We start from the raw sequence: 15,557 nt of genomic DNA on the forward strand, positions 1-15,557 counted from the left end.
TCTGTGGAGCCATAAAAAATTCACTTTCAAATGAATACTAATAACGCTGCTTCTTCATGGACTGACCCAGTTCTACAGTACAGTGGTGAATAAAGAAGAAGGGCTGAGGTGGTTTTTGACCTTGACCTTGCTCATGTGCAATTTATCCTTTAGCCAGATTAATGAGCACGTAATTCCTTGTAATATTGTTGCAATTCTCTGGAAATTAAGTGGTACTGAACCCTAACTCCCTAAACCTAACCCCTATCCTGTGCTTTTATCCTAATTTAACCCTAATCTTAACCCTCAAAACATTATGGCAAATTTTAGGGAATTAGGTGGTAATTTACCCTAACCATAACCCCAACCCTCCAATCCTAATCCTAGCTCTTAGAATTACTTGAGAATAATTCAGAATGGACTCAATTTAATTTAGTGGGCCAAAATAAAGAAATAACCTGGGCATAATCAAGCAACTCATATAGAATATCATCATCATCAGAAAAAAAGCATTTGAATTTCCTCAACAGTCGATGCAAATCACAGTCAGTATAATTTTCAAGTCATCAACCGTTAGAGCATAATTTAAATTTTAATGAACAAACCTCCAAATAATAACAGTTAAAAAAAAAAAAAAACTCAAAATGCACTGCTCCACATTATTATGAACAACAGAGTTTCAAAGCATTTTATAGATTTAAAGAACTGAAAATGGTCATTTGTTTAATTTGCAGCATCAGGAGGTCATATTTACTGAAATCAAAATCTGTTTCAATCAAAAACATCTTAACAGGCCAAGTTCCATGTTAACATAAGAGCCCTTCTTTGATATCACCTTCACTATTCTTGCATCCATTGAACTTGTGAGTTTTTGGAGAGTTTCTGCTTGAATTTCTTTGCAGGATGTCAGAATAGCCTCCCAGAGCTGCTGTTTTGATGTGAACTGCCTCCCACCCTCATAGATCTTTATCTTGAGGATGCTCCAAAGGTTCTCAATAGGGTTGAGGTCAGGGGAGGACCCCATGAGTTTCTCTCCTTTTATGCCCATAGCAGCCAATGACACAGAGGTATTTTTTGCAGCATGAGATGGTGCATTGTCATGCATGAAGATAATTTTGCTACGGAAGGTACGGTTCTTCTTTTTGTACCATGGAAGAAAGTGGTCAGTCAGAAACTCTATATACATTGGCGAGGTCATTTTTCACACCTTCAGGGACCCTAAAGGGGCCTACCAGCTCTCTCCTCATGAATCCGGCCCAAAACATGACTCCGTCCCCTCCTTGCTGATGTCGCAGCTTTGTTGGGACATGGTAGCCATCCACCAACCATCCACTACTCCTCCATTTGGACCATCCAGGGTTGCAAGGCATTCATCAGTAAACAAGAGTGTTTGAAAATGAGTCTTCATGTATTTTTGGGTCCACTGCAACCATTTCTGCTTGTGAGCATTGGTTAGGGCTTGCTGAATTGTAGGTTTATGCACAACTGCAAGCCTCCGGAGGATCCTACACCTTGAGGTTGGTGGGACTCCAGAGGCTTCAAATACCTGTTAGCTGTTCTGTAATGACATTTAAGCAAGTGTTCTGTTGATTGGATAAATTAATAATTTGTCTGGCAGGAACCTCCTCATTATGCCTTTATCTGCATTAATATGTCTGTGCTCTGAATCAGCCACAAATTTCTTCACAGTACAATGATCACACCTAACTTTTTGTAAAATATGTTTGTGGCCTGCTTAACAATGTGGAACATCCTTCTTAAGTAGCTTTCCTTTAATTGGGCTCACCTGGCAAAGTAATTATCACAGGTGTCTGAGATTGATTTCAGAGATCCAACAAGCCTTGAGACACATTACCATCCATGAGTTTCAATGAAAAACAACACACAGAATGTTTATGACATTAAAATCCAATTTGCATAATAATTTGGAATACTGCATATTTTGAAAAGCAAAAAACGAGTAATTATGTCTCTCTATCATTTTCCTGTCTATTTTGTCAAAGAAATTAGGTGAGCCCTAAATTCTTTAGGTTCTTTGCATGACAGACATGCATATCACTACTCAAAGTGCATCCACATCTACCCATTCAGCCCCATTTTCTCCACATTCAACATAAGTGTAATTTGGTGTGTGAAAGCTTACCCATGCCACCGTACCGCTGTGGTGGCATAAACTAACTACGGTGGTTTTTCTTAGTCAAGTGGTATCTCAGTTAAAATTGGTTATCAATACCCACACTAGACAACCACCATGATGAAACAGTTCCCATGCTGCCTTGGAAACAAGACGGAAGCTTAAGCAGATAGAGGGAGCAGAAGACAGTGTTTATGCCAGGAGCAGTGGGTTATATTTAGACCCCATTCTCCACATTCAAATCTATGTGTATTGCCAAATGCTTGGGTCACACCGAGCCTTATCCCCTTTGCCCACATCTCTTTCTGTCCAGTGCCACAGATTCAAACCAGGAGAGGGTGACCACAGCCTGTTTAGCACTATTTTAGTTGTCTCACTACTCAAAGTACTTTTTGCATCCCTGGTCACACTTAGCCATTCACACCACTTCACACAATGATTGGGAGGCTGCTATTTAAAGTAACAATATGTATTAAGAAGTCCCATCTTACACTTACTTACTCAAAACACAGTGGGAGCAGTTTAGGACTGGTTTCTTGGCAAAGGACACCTCAACATGTGAATGCAGGAGCTGGGGAATAAACCCTGGACTCCCTGGTTGAGAAATGAGTAACTTTACTTACTGTGCCACAGTCAGAACAACTGGTCTATACAGCATGAGTTTAGTTCTTGTTCAAATAATTGATAATTGTGCTGTCCCTCATGTCTGTGGGTTGAGGAGATTGACTCATATTCATTGCATGAATATATTTGACAGTCCTCTGGGAAAACACCCGTAGAAAATGTTTGGGAAGGGCAGGACTTTGCAGTAAATCTTCAGAAGGTCACATTAATGATAGGCCAATCAGAGCAGAGCTCAGAGACGAAGCACTGAGCAACATCATCCCCCCTCCCCTCCAGCTTTTCTTTTATTGCATCTGATAGGTTAAAAGTCATGCACACACACACATAAAGCCAAGACAAGCTTTCAGTGTGGCTCTCTGCTTTGGTTTTAACAAGAATTGTAGTCCAGTTCTGAGTAAAATGCAGCGTTCCTACAGCGACATCCAAGCTAACAGCTAATGTGACAGCAGCCCCTGGATATACTCGACCATAATGATTGGAAACCCATACCGGAACAGACCAGGAGTAGAGCAAATGCATCTTTTCTGTCATGGAAAGCTTTCAGTGTTGCTCGCTGCTTGTTTTGATAAAGAAATGTCCAGTTTTGACAAAGTGCAGCTGTGGCTAAGTCCAAGCTAATCACTCCACTTGCAGCCATTGTATAGAAGCACTCACAGAACAAGTAACCATTTCCCCCTTAACTATCACAGTACTGTATTGAACCTTTAAACCTTTATACCTATCTTCTTCAAATCTCTGCAACCAAATTATTTCTCCTCCAGCTTATGCTAACATGAAATTAAACAGATACCAAAAAAAAATCAGCAAAATTTTTCCAAAGAAATTGAGGAAAGGTAATCAGATCTAATGTCTATAACATTTAAGGCATAAAGTATGGCCACTTTTCCAGTTTAGAAAACTTAAACTCTTTCATTTATAAAAAAGAAAAAATGCAGATAATGCTCATTAATGTGATGTACCTGAAATTAGATGAATATTAGATGTTTTTTTGTTGTCAAGATGCTAGAAATTGCTGTATTCACTTGTTTTTTATTTTTAAACCTGTCTTCTTGTTAAGGCTGAAGTTTTTTGCACTGTGCTCTCTGATTTCTTAAACTGTTAATGATAATGATTATAATGCTGGATCATTTAAAAAAGTAGTGTAAAATCATGGATGGATGCCATCCATCCATCCATCCATCCATCCATCCATCCATCCACCATCCATCCATCCATCCATCCAGCTGATCTGAGCTGAGTAAGAGGAGGGCTGGACTGGTTCTTAGTAAATCCCAGGGCTGACATAGAAAGACAAACAAGCACCTACAGGCAATTTAGAGTCCCCAATTAAACTAATGAGCACTTCTTTGGTCCGCAGGAGGAGGCCAGAGTACCTGGACAGATCCCATGTAGGCACAGGGACAACATGTAAAAACCACATAGAAAGGCTCTGACTGATGGAGGTTCAAACCAGGAAAAGATGACCGTACCACCAGGTTTGACTGAGACCATCCTGTTTTTAAGCTCTGTATACCAAGTACCAACAGAAAATTATAAAACACATCTATTTCTGCATTTTGAAAGTCTTTGTCCCTGTAAAATCTGTCAAGAATAAGAAATAAATGCACTATGCTTTTACTGATGTACTTGTGTATTTACTAATAATGCTGCCAATCACTTTTTGTTTCTTGATAATTGCTTTTGGTTTATATTCCATATTAACATTGTGGAGCAGTTTTTTTATTCAGAATTTCGTGATTCCAAGGAAATGTACTTTACAATCTTGACTTTAAAAGTTAATATTTGATCTGCTGAGGGACTGTCCATAGTTTTAAACCATCTTGTACTCAAATATCGAGGGTTATGGTAAAACTCAAGTGCCCCTTTTTGAAAGGATCTTAACCAGGAACCTCCTTATCATGTTTTATGATACATTAAGTTTAAAAAACATTCTCAAACAGAAACAACTCAGCCATGTTTTTATTCATTAGTCAGCCCTACATGTACCCTCTCCAGTTTTAAGCTTGCAAAATTCAACCTTCAAATGTCCTCACCTGCCCTGGTTGATGGCCGTGGGGTCGGCTCCTGAGCAGATGTCCTCCATAACGTAGGGGTTCTGCTCACAGCTGACATTGAGAGTGGTGTAGTTGGGTTTACATACAGTCAGGAAGTAAGGTGTTGGGTAGCCCGTCATCAGCTGGAGGATGTCTGTGATGAGGGCCGTGGCACACAAACCAAATGCATGAACACCTGCGGACAGAGTGATTTGTGTTATTTATGTTTGGAAACACAATGAACAAGCAAACCATGCTGATATTTGACTGGATGTGCTGCTTATTAAATACGGCCTGTGTAAATAAAGATTCTATATCAGAACTGTAAATCATGGAGGGCTTACTTAAATGACATGGGTGTTAAAGGTCAAATATTATGCAAAATACACCTTATCAGGCTTTTCTAGCAAAAATATGTGCCCCTAGCCTGTCCACAATTCCCCCAAGAATCAGAAAAATCCCCCCCACCCCCTTTCTCCACCTTTCAGAAAAAGTTCTCAGATTTCCCCTCATGATGTCATATGGGGAGTTAGCCCTGCACCCAGGTTCAGTTGGCCCCTGCTCCCTGCTAGAAAGTTCTGCCAGGACAGCCACATCCAGGCTTAATGGACTCCGCCCCCCAACTGAATGCATCTGGTCGGGGGCGGAGTCAGACAGCTCATTGACATTTAAAGTCACAGACACAGAAACAGCTCGTTCTGAGCAGGGCTGAAACAGGTTTTTTTTAGACATGCAAAAATCCAATACTGGAGTGGTTTGTTTTTAGCAACAGACTTTACAGGCATGTTCTGGGGACCTCTGAGACCAATAAAAATGTGTCTTAGAAGGGTCAAATATGTGACCTTTAAAACAAAGCCAGGACATCTTTGTTATTGTGTTTTAACATTTCATCAATTTAGCAAATATTTGCCTCATGTGATTGTGCTAAGTAAGACATAGGAAAAAAAATCTTTTTGTGACTAGCCATTTTGAGTTACAGGTCAGTGTGTATAAAAAATTTAAAAAGTCAGTGTACCAACGAAGCGGACAGCTCTACGTATGAAGGAATTGAAGTTGCAGCCAGCAGCGTTGATGTTAGCTTCAGCTCCAGCACCGCTCTTCCTCCGAGACAGACAGCAGAAAAGGATGGCCTCTCCAATCATTATCTATCAACAAAAAGACATAAAAATACATGTAATGCATGTGGCTGCACAGATAAAAAGGATGACACGGGAATGATGCTCAATTGTGGGGCAAACAGGCATGTCTTCACTTTTAAGAGTCCTTTATGGAGGGTAGTAGGCAGCAGTGATTTGTAAGACAACCTAGATCTAGAGAGTTTGTTAGTTCAATATACATATGAGAGATACAAATATCTATCTAACAAGATGAACTTATCTGATCATGCAGGGTTCCTATTAATGGCTGACCAGATCACACTGAAGAGCAACGACTCTACCAGTTTATCAATATATGTGATTATTTCTTAAGTTTTGCACAATAAATCTGTCTCTACGATGGGGACAGTACTGCACATTCACTGTTTACTCCTAATTCCTGATACCAGAACGTCCTCTCTGTGCTCTAACTGCAGTGAGTCCTACTGTGATGTCGTGTGCATACCCTCAATTGCCCTAGAATTGTTAAACGGGATAAAGGCAGTCAGAAAGCTGTGATAGAGATGTTACTTAACTGTATGTAACTATGTGTCTGGTTTAATCTGCTATATTTGTTTAAAATGAGCCAAATGTTGGACATGATGTATACAGCACCATGGGAGTCTCAGAATGTCATAACCTGCAGCAAAAAGCTGTTTTATATTGGCTGTCGTGCATAGCTTGACCTTTCTGTGACCTTCTGTACTTCGGTTTGAGCAAAGAGAGCAGGCCTGCTCATTTTTATGTGATCACGCACACTGACACTCACAGCTCCAGACATGACATATGGGATCACAGAGAGGATGCCTGGCTGCAGACTGTGACTAAAACCACATATCAGTAGAAAATAAAAAAGGAAAAACTGCCGATCCAACAATACAGCGTTGAATCAAAGAAGGGAGGCAAACAATAGATGAAGAGATGAAAGAAGATGTCAGCAACAGTGATGGACAGAGAGAGGGATTAGCAGTACTTAAAGGAGGGCCTTGGGGGATCTGCAGAAGACTGAAATTGACACACTGTACTTATAAGCCTCACTAAACCAGGGTTTTCTCAGAAATGTAAACCGTAGAATTTTCTCTCCCATCTTTAGTACAAGCTCTGATTGTCACTGTCACTTTGTAAGTCTTATTACAATCAGAGTGTAAAATATCAGGACCTTAATGTGCAACCATAAGATTCACCTTAATGGGGCACATTAATCTATGCCTAATTTTTGTCTTTTGAGTTTTTGAAGATAAAAGTTCAAGCCCAATTCCAAAAAAGTTGGGGCACGGTGTAAAAAGAAACAGAATGCAATGATTTGCAGCTCTCATTAACTCATATTTTTTTTACAGAAACAACATATCAGATGTTGAGAAATTTTAGCATTTTTGAAAAAAAAAAAAAAGCTCAATTTAAATTTGACGGTAGCAACATAATCCAAAAAAGATGGGATGGGGCAACAGAAGGCTGGAAAAAGAAGTTGTAAAATTATAAAAACAGGTGGAGGAGCATTTTGCAAATACTTAGATTAATTGGTAACTGGCCAGTAACATGACAGAGTATGAAAGGAGCATTTTAGAGAGGCAGAGTCTCTCAGAAGTTGCCAACTTGTCCACAAAAGTTGTGGGACAATTTTGCAAAATGTTTAACATAAAATTGCTAAAACTTTGAAAATTCCACCATCCACTGTATATAATATCATCAAAAGCTACAGAAAATCTGGAGAAATTCCTGTGAGCAAGGCTGAAGTTCAATATTGGATGCTCATGATCTTCAATTCCTCTGGCAGCACTGCATTCAAAACAGGCATGATGCAATCCATGGGCTCAGGAACACTGTCAACACAGTTTGCCATGCCATCCACATACGCAACTTAAAGCTGTATCATGCAAAGAAGAAGCCATAAGCAAAAAATGGAAAACTGTTCTGTGGTCAGATGAATCAACATTCAACATTCTTTTTGGAAACCACAGATGCAGTGTCCTGCAAACTAAATAGGAGAGGAACCATCCAGTTTGTTATCCTGGCACACTTCCAAAGCCTGCATCTCTGATGGTATGGGGTTGCATTAGTGCCTAAGGCGTGGGCAGCTTGCACATCTGGAAAGGAACCATCAATGCTGAAAAGTACATAGAGATTTAGAGCAACGTACACTGGCTTACCTGGTTAGTGAGTGTAGTCAATGCAGTTGATACCCCGTTGGTTCAAAGTTTCCCTAACATGAGATTTGCCCTCAGCACATGTGTGATTCTAGTGTGACTCAGACTAAACTCCTGCTCAAGCAGCCGTCATGTTAACCCTTAAGGCCCACTACTACCGTTAGCTCAATTAGGGTAATACAAACAGGCTGTACCAAACCATCACCTCGGTGCTATAAACCATAGTTTCTAATGTTTGCACTAGAATGATCAGTCTTTTGTCAGACATTGTCATTTCTTCTAACATTACATATATTTTATATTGTTTAGACTGGCTTCTGGCATTGCAGTACTTCATTTATCTTATTTATTACTGTTGTTCTGTTTAATTGTCTCATCTTGTCTCTATATTTCTTTCTTTAACACACTCTCAATAGACTGCAGTCTAATACTGCTCCAGGTTCTTTCTTGTTAAAAAGCGTTTTCCGTCATCACTTTAACTTTGCTAAATGTTGCTTAGGGCTGTGCTCATGGTGGATAAATGTTGGGGATTTTTAAATAACGTAACAAAAATTATAGTCTACACCTGCTCTTTTCATTACATGCCTGAAGATAACAGTTATGCATTGGTGCTAAACAAACCAGGACTGACTGTTAGGCAGGTACAATGGAAAGAGAAACTCAACTGTTTAGTGTTGTGTCAAAGAGGTTTTCCAGTGATCTTTCTGATATATTGGTGTTGTTTTGTGTCAGGTGGTCCTTACATGTCTGAACCTGAAACTCTACCCTGTGGTGTGCCCCGGGCTTCTTCCTTGGGGCCCATTTTATTCTCACTTTATATGCTTCCCCTGGGCAAAGTGATCAGTCAATTTCAACTTTAATGCTGAAGTCACTGAACTGAACATATCTTTCAAGCCTGCTCTCACTGATAAACTTTCTGCTCAGCACAACTGTCTGACTCACTTTAAGGATTAGATGAGTGGCAACCTTCTTCAGATAAACACAGATAAAACACAAGCCCTCATCTTTGCCTCTGACAACTTTTTCTTCCATGTTGCTGAGTGTTTGGGATCCGTTTTTCTTCTTTGAAAGGAAATCTTAAAGCTTTGGTGTCAGTTATGATTTGGCAGATCAGACTGTTACATCACTGAACATTCATGTTTGCTTCATTTTAGAAATATCACCAAAATAAAATCTTTAATGTCACAAGCCAAGTTAGAGATGCTTTTTCATGCTTTTAATTCTCCACAGCTTGCCTAGCGCTATTCCCTTCTCACCTGCCTTCAGTGGGATACCATTTAAAAGGGCAGCTGATATTCATATTTCATACACCATGCATGGCTCCTAATAAATTTCATATTTCACTAGGATCCCTGCTTTGGTTTCTAAAGCCTCACTTTATCTCTGACCTACTGAGCCTTTACATCTCCAGCAGGTCCCTCAGGTCATCTGACTATGTGGCACTGACACTTTGGAACTCTCACTGTTCAGCTCAGCTTCTCGCTGAATAAAATTCATGCCAAAGCTGGTCAAGAGACGTGCAAAAGCATCTCTCTGCCAAGAACAGCTTTCAGTGTGGCTCTGGTGTGGTGTAATGTGGTCTAGTCCAAGCAGCAGTGGCAGCAACCATTGTATATATTAGCAAACCCCACCCGTGACGGTCACAAAATCATGTAGCAGTGTTGATCTTATTGACTAAAACCATAACTAAACATGTTCATCAACAACCTTTTTTTCCTAACCTTGCAAAGCAGATGAATTCACCCGTTTCTGTGTTTCTCACTTGTGAATCAGTCCTGCAAAGCTTCCATCTGAACAGATTGGGCCCTGTTAGAAAGTGACAGGACCAATCAGGAGTAAGAGGCAGTACTTCCTGACACGGTGGAGGCAGGATGTAAGTAAGCAGCAACAAAAGGCCGGTGTAATTATGGCAGAAGAGATTAGCGTGGATGCTGCTATTGCATCAGTTTTATCAGAACTTGATGACATTTCTTCATTAATAGAAGAACAAAGAAAGCAGTGAGTTGTTTTCTTTTCAAAAACGATAAAAGTCTTGTACTGACGTTTACAGTCGCCACCCTCTGAGTTTTTCTCAAAGGCTCTGCCCTTTCTCAAACACAGTCTATGGGAAGTTTTCCAGATGGATGTGTGAAACAAATCCATCCGGCGTGCCAGGTTAATTTTTTTCTATGAGAAAGACTAGACTAAGACTAGCCAAAAACAGATCTTTGATGACTAAAGCTGACTGAAAGTAAGTCTAGTTTTTTCAGGATGACTAAAACTAGACTGTACGACATTTAAAATCAAAGATATTTCTCCACTGTGAGTAAATCTGTCAAAAAACAATGGATCTATATCTCAGCTACCTCTCAGCTGTAGAAAGCAGGGACCCCAGGTTTGGCAGAGCGCACAGAACACACTACCATGATTTGGTTCCAGATTTAAGCAAGCTTACAACAACTAAAATGTGAGGACTTTTTTGACTAAAAGAAGACTAAAAAGGGTAGAAATGACTAAAATGTGAGTAATTTAATTCAAAGACTTAAACTGAAACGAAGATAAAAATCAGGGTCACATTAACACTTTGCCAAAGCAGGGTGGCAGAGGAGAAAAAAATATTTTTCGTGGTCCAGTTCTGATATAACTGATGAAACTGCTGCTATATACAAGCTAATCGCTACACCAGTGGCAGCCATTGCTATCAGCTCACAGTACAACTAAACCCTGCTATAGCTACTGCCTTGTTCTCCTCAAAAGACGTCTATTGTCCACACCATTTTCAGTCCAGCACAAATGTTATTGATTGGAGCTCTGCCAGAAAAAAAAAAAAAAAAAGTGTTTTCAGCTCTTCTGCCTCTCAGCTAGAGAAAACAGGGATCCCAGGGTTAGTGTGCACAGAACACAGAAGTATGATTTGGCACCAGATCCAGGCAAAGACAATAAATGTGAGGAAAAGTTTTGGATAAATGTACTGGACGAAAATACTTATTAGTTTTGGTCAACTAAAACTAATCTAAAACTATAAAGCTATTAGTTACTTAAACCAATGAACAATTTCTAGTGTTATACCCAAGACCACGCTATCTGAGACCAAGACTTGCCAGAGACCAGAGTGCACCAAGACAAGACCAAGACTGTTGGGGGTTGAGACCGAGTCAAGACTTTGAAAAAAACATGACAAGGTTGAACAGTTAAAGAGCATTCTCTCTTTGATTTTAGTTTTCTTTTAAATAAATGTGACAGATAAAAACAAGATGTCTGCAACTCTTTCAAAGCACAACATGCAAAAATCTCAAATCTTAATAAATTTTTTCAACTGATTTCTTGTTAAAAAAATCCTTACATGTATTTCAAAGCCACAGACAAGTCTGGAATTATTTTGAATATCTGAAAATGAGATGTTTATCTAGATTTGTCAGGTGAATGAGGCCTAACGTAAGTGTTCAGAGGTATTTCTGACTAGAAATAAGATGGACTGATGCCCGAGTTTTTGCAGGTGTCTGACACATCAGGCACTCGAAAAGATTTCCAAGGAGGCAGAACAATCAGTGAGCTAATGACAGCTGTTTTATGTCATATTACAACATTAATTGATCAGGGACAGTTCAACTGAAAATGGCATCATATGTCCAATCTGAACACAATTCAGTACAAAAAATACTAAAAAATCTATACTCACCACCATGAGTAAACAAAGAGAGGTGTGGTTGCTAAAGACCACCAACCATGTCCTCTAAAGTCACATTTAATTTCATGGGAAAGGAAGAAGAGCAAGGTTGAGAAGAAGAGCTTGGTTGCATTTAAGAAACATCAGAGACTGCAGCATTTTGTGACCTAAACTAGCATGGTGGGGTCTTATTATAAAGCCTCCTCTACTAAAAACCCTCTCAACTGGTGCAGAGGAGGCAGGGACTGACAACACATCCAGTGTCAATTTGTGGAGTTGTGGGAAGCTGTCATGGTTTTTGTCCTGAAAGACAAGTGCATCGTCAGATCAGTGCTGGTCTCGACTGGTCTTGATGGAAAATTCAGAGTCAAGCCAGTCTGAGCCTGAGACAAGACTGAATAAAAATGCTCGAGTCAGAGACAAGACCAAGACATTCAAAATATAGTCTTGAGACTAATCTCAAGACCATGACCATTCTCGAGTGCCAATTTCTCATTAAGACCATAAGCAATTTTAACCCCTATTTAGGGGGGCCTCACCCCCAAATTTCATCTAAGCACAGATAAAAAGAATAACAGTATTGCACTTTCAAAATAATAAATATGAGGGTTATTTTTAGAATGAAATCATTTTAATTTCCAACTATTATTTTAACAGAAGAGTGGTATTAAACAGTATTCATCCACACATGCCTTATTTCATGACGCGACTGTGACTCACTGAGTAGAGTCGGTTGTCCCACAATTGAAATGTTGATCCCTGGCTCCTGGAGTCACATGTCGTCATGTCCTCGGGCAAGATACTTAACCCCGATTTCCTTCCACTGCTGCGTTGGTGGGGTGTACATGTGCATGGATGAGTCTGAATGGGGTTAACTAATACTGATGACTTGGAAACCTCTGACATCAGTGTATGAATGTAGAGTGAGTGGGTGTGAATGGGTTGGTGTGACCTGCTGTGTAGAGGTGTAGTCAGAAGACTAGAAAAGCGCCACACAAGCTCAAGTCCATTTCCCACAAGGCATGTAGTGGAGGCATGACAAATGAATCCTAGGTGACTATGATGATGATGACACAGTGATGACTAATAGAATTTAATAGGCATTTTGTGATGTAAACTCATGTTACCTAAATACATTTCCCTACCAAAGACTTGATTCAAGTGGAGTAAGAAAAATGCAGAATCAAAGATTTCTCTTCAAACAAGGAGAGTTTCTCAAAAGAAATACTAAATTCTTTTACAGTTTGAAAAGCACAAACTGTAAGTGAAACCAGGCTGTTTATTTTGTCTGTGGCATATTCTACCAATGTGGAGATTTATATCTTTTAAGATGAATACTGCTCTCTATTATCATTTCCTGTTTATGTTGGCAGAGTTACATGCATGGCCTATGGTAAAATGGGTAAGCCGTTTATTCTTGATTCTCGGTGTGGGAGACACATGCATCACTCCACATGGGATGCAGCACTCATGCTGGCAGTCTTAAAGCCCTGACTTGTTGTCATGCATGCTGAAATTAGAATCAAGCTGTGTTCAAAAGCACTTAACCCATAGTAGCATGAATCTCAGTGAGGGGGCAACAAGCTTTATACTATAAAGGAGGAGGCTGGGGTGGAAGAGGTTAAGCTTTGCCAGCAGCAGCATGGTGTATCTGCATAAATTCAAGCAGGGACTAGTGAGAGGTACGTCATACTTAAATGGACTGCTGTGTTGTTGAGAAAAGCTGTGATTGGCTCTGGGAGCTGGGAGGCAGTAACTGGGATCAGCTGGTCATCAGCTGATCCCCTGGACGTATGACTATCATATCCTGCATGAATACTGAGCTTCATTTTTGTGTCCTTGCTCTTTAAAGCTGCCATTTAAAATACTTAATCACTAAATTGATGGTATAGCATTAGAACAGGCAGGCCACAGAGTCAAGCACTGCCATAATTGAGATCAGCTGATCTCACGCAAGCCCTCATCAGCTGACGGCCAGCGGATTTTCTCCAAGCATGCTATTGGCTAATTGCTCTCATGCTGGTTCAGTTAAACTGCATTTGCTAGGCTACGCTCTGCCACTCTCTCTGCAAGCACACTCCTTCACCCCAGCTCCTCTTTCATTCTGCTTCTGACTTAATCAATGTCAGTCTGTTGTTAATGATGCCTGCTCTTCTCTGGGGTTTTTCCTGCTTCTCTCCTTGCCTTATGCTTTCCTTGTCTGCATAGGAAGAGCAGGAATGTGGGCAGGGGGATTCCAGGACAGCCACACCGCCAAACATGAATAATAGCATGAGTGATAATTTATAAGTGCTAAAAAAGAAATATTTATAGCCGCAGATCATACGTGTTTCTTGACAAAGTGGTCCTGACTGAACTTAAGGTAATTCAGCCACTCATAACCAGAATTCTGTAAGACTCCCTTGTTCTAATACTCACCGTTATGGCAGGTCCGGCGAAGGCTAAGCTCAGGAGCATCAGCAAGGGAATGACCTCATGATTTGGGTCGATGTAGGGCAGACTCAGGCTGCGGTCATGGCAGTTGAAGCCTGACTTCACAGGCTTAAATAAATCCGTCCACTCCAGGAAATACAGGCTGACCACAGAGGACACCAGAATCGGCAGCTGTTGATGGACAAGGCAGAGGAAACAGAACGACAAAGATTTCAGGCTCAAAGTCATAAACAGCTGCAGCAGGAGGAACTTTCACAGATTGCCAATGAATAAATAAATAGATAAACAGGCAGTGAGTGTTGCAAATGCCCCCATAAACCTATGGTTCAGTGACCATGCTAATTTGATTTGATAATGAGGACCAAAGCATGGAAAATTGTTTGAATGACCAGAGGGGGGTGTTGAGGGTGATGGAAGAAGACATGTGGAATGAATTCCTCATGCTGAGAAGTCAAACTATTGAAGAAATTCTCCAGGTACAAACAAAAGAAAATGAGAATCATCTAATTCGTGTTTTTATAGCCAGCATGAGATCTAATAATCATAAAAAAACAATCACAACGCAGCAGCCCAATCCCTAGTATTAAATAAGTTGGGAGTAATAAAACTCATGTTTTTCTCTCAGTTCAATAAACTGCTGGAGCTTTCTGTGGTCCTGGTTATGTAAATGTCTGTCTTGGACATACTGAATGGCTCACTGCAGCAGTTTCACCACTGACCTTTCACAGTGTCACTGTAATGTGTGCTATGAGTCGGTGGCATTTTAGCAATGGGTATGCAATCCTGTGAAGAGCACTGAGACAGAGGAGCTGTAGAGCTGAGGAGTCCTGACACAGTGCTTCACCAGAGGCACCACCAAAGCTCTGGACCACTTCCAGAAATTCAGTAGTGTTCAGTAGTTATTGATTTTGTGTCCTGTATTGTAAAGTGTGTGGCTACCCAGTCTCAAATCAATCATTGGTTACTCCATCTTACCATGGCTGATTAGCAGCTATTTACTCATAAATACCTTACCACTATGCTGATTTATCTGTACTTTATTGCTAAGTGTTACCAAGATAATTATTCTGATGAAAAAAAATGCTGATGCTGATGATCTGAACACAAAAAGGTAGCTGTTAGAACAAACAGGCAGTATTTAGAATCCATACACATCCACATGCATATTTTGCAGCAGGCCTTCTAAAGAGTTTCTGTGCAAGTTGTGATGTTTTGAAGGATCTTAAAAAAAAACTGCACTGCACACCCACCATTGTTTTTGTTTGTTTTTTTTTCCAGGTCATTCGGAGGCATTAATATTCATTTCGTTTTGTAATCATTTTCATACATTTTCACAGGAGTTTAAAGGAAGATGATGGGAAAAGAAAGCCAACAGAACAGGATGAGGATCTTACTTTGATTCCATCCATCCATTTTCTGTACCGCTTG

The 15,557-nt window shown here is 40.1% G+C and overlaps 1 protein-coding gene across 1 annotated transcript in view; it reads right to left on the reverse strand.

Annotated features, from left to right (window-relative positions):
- The window catches only part of LOC121527551 (2-lysophosphatidate phosphatase PLPPR4), a 42,349-nt gene that overhangs the window by 4,806 nt on the left and 21,986 nt on the right, over nt 1-15,557 (reverse strand). The window contains exons 2-4 of the mRNA XM_041814560.1: nt 14,115-14,300; nt 5,786-5,915; nt 4,771-4,966 (exon numbers count right to left, since the gene is read on the reverse strand). Coding sequence (XP_041670494.1) covers nt 4,771-4,966; nt 5,786-5,915; nt 14,115-14,300 — 512 coding nt within the window. The remainder of the gene's footprint in view (nt 1-4,770; nt 4,967-5,785; nt 5,916-14,114; nt 14,301-15,557) is intronic.

This window comes from Cheilinus undulatus, linkage group 19 (genome assembly GCF_018320785.1).
Source record: "Cheilinus undulatus linkage group 19, ASM1832078v1, whole genome shotgun sequence".
NCBI classification, from domain to species: domain Eukaryota; kingdom Metazoa; phylum Chordata; class Actinopteri; order Labriformes; family Labridae; genus Cheilinus; species Cheilinus undulatus.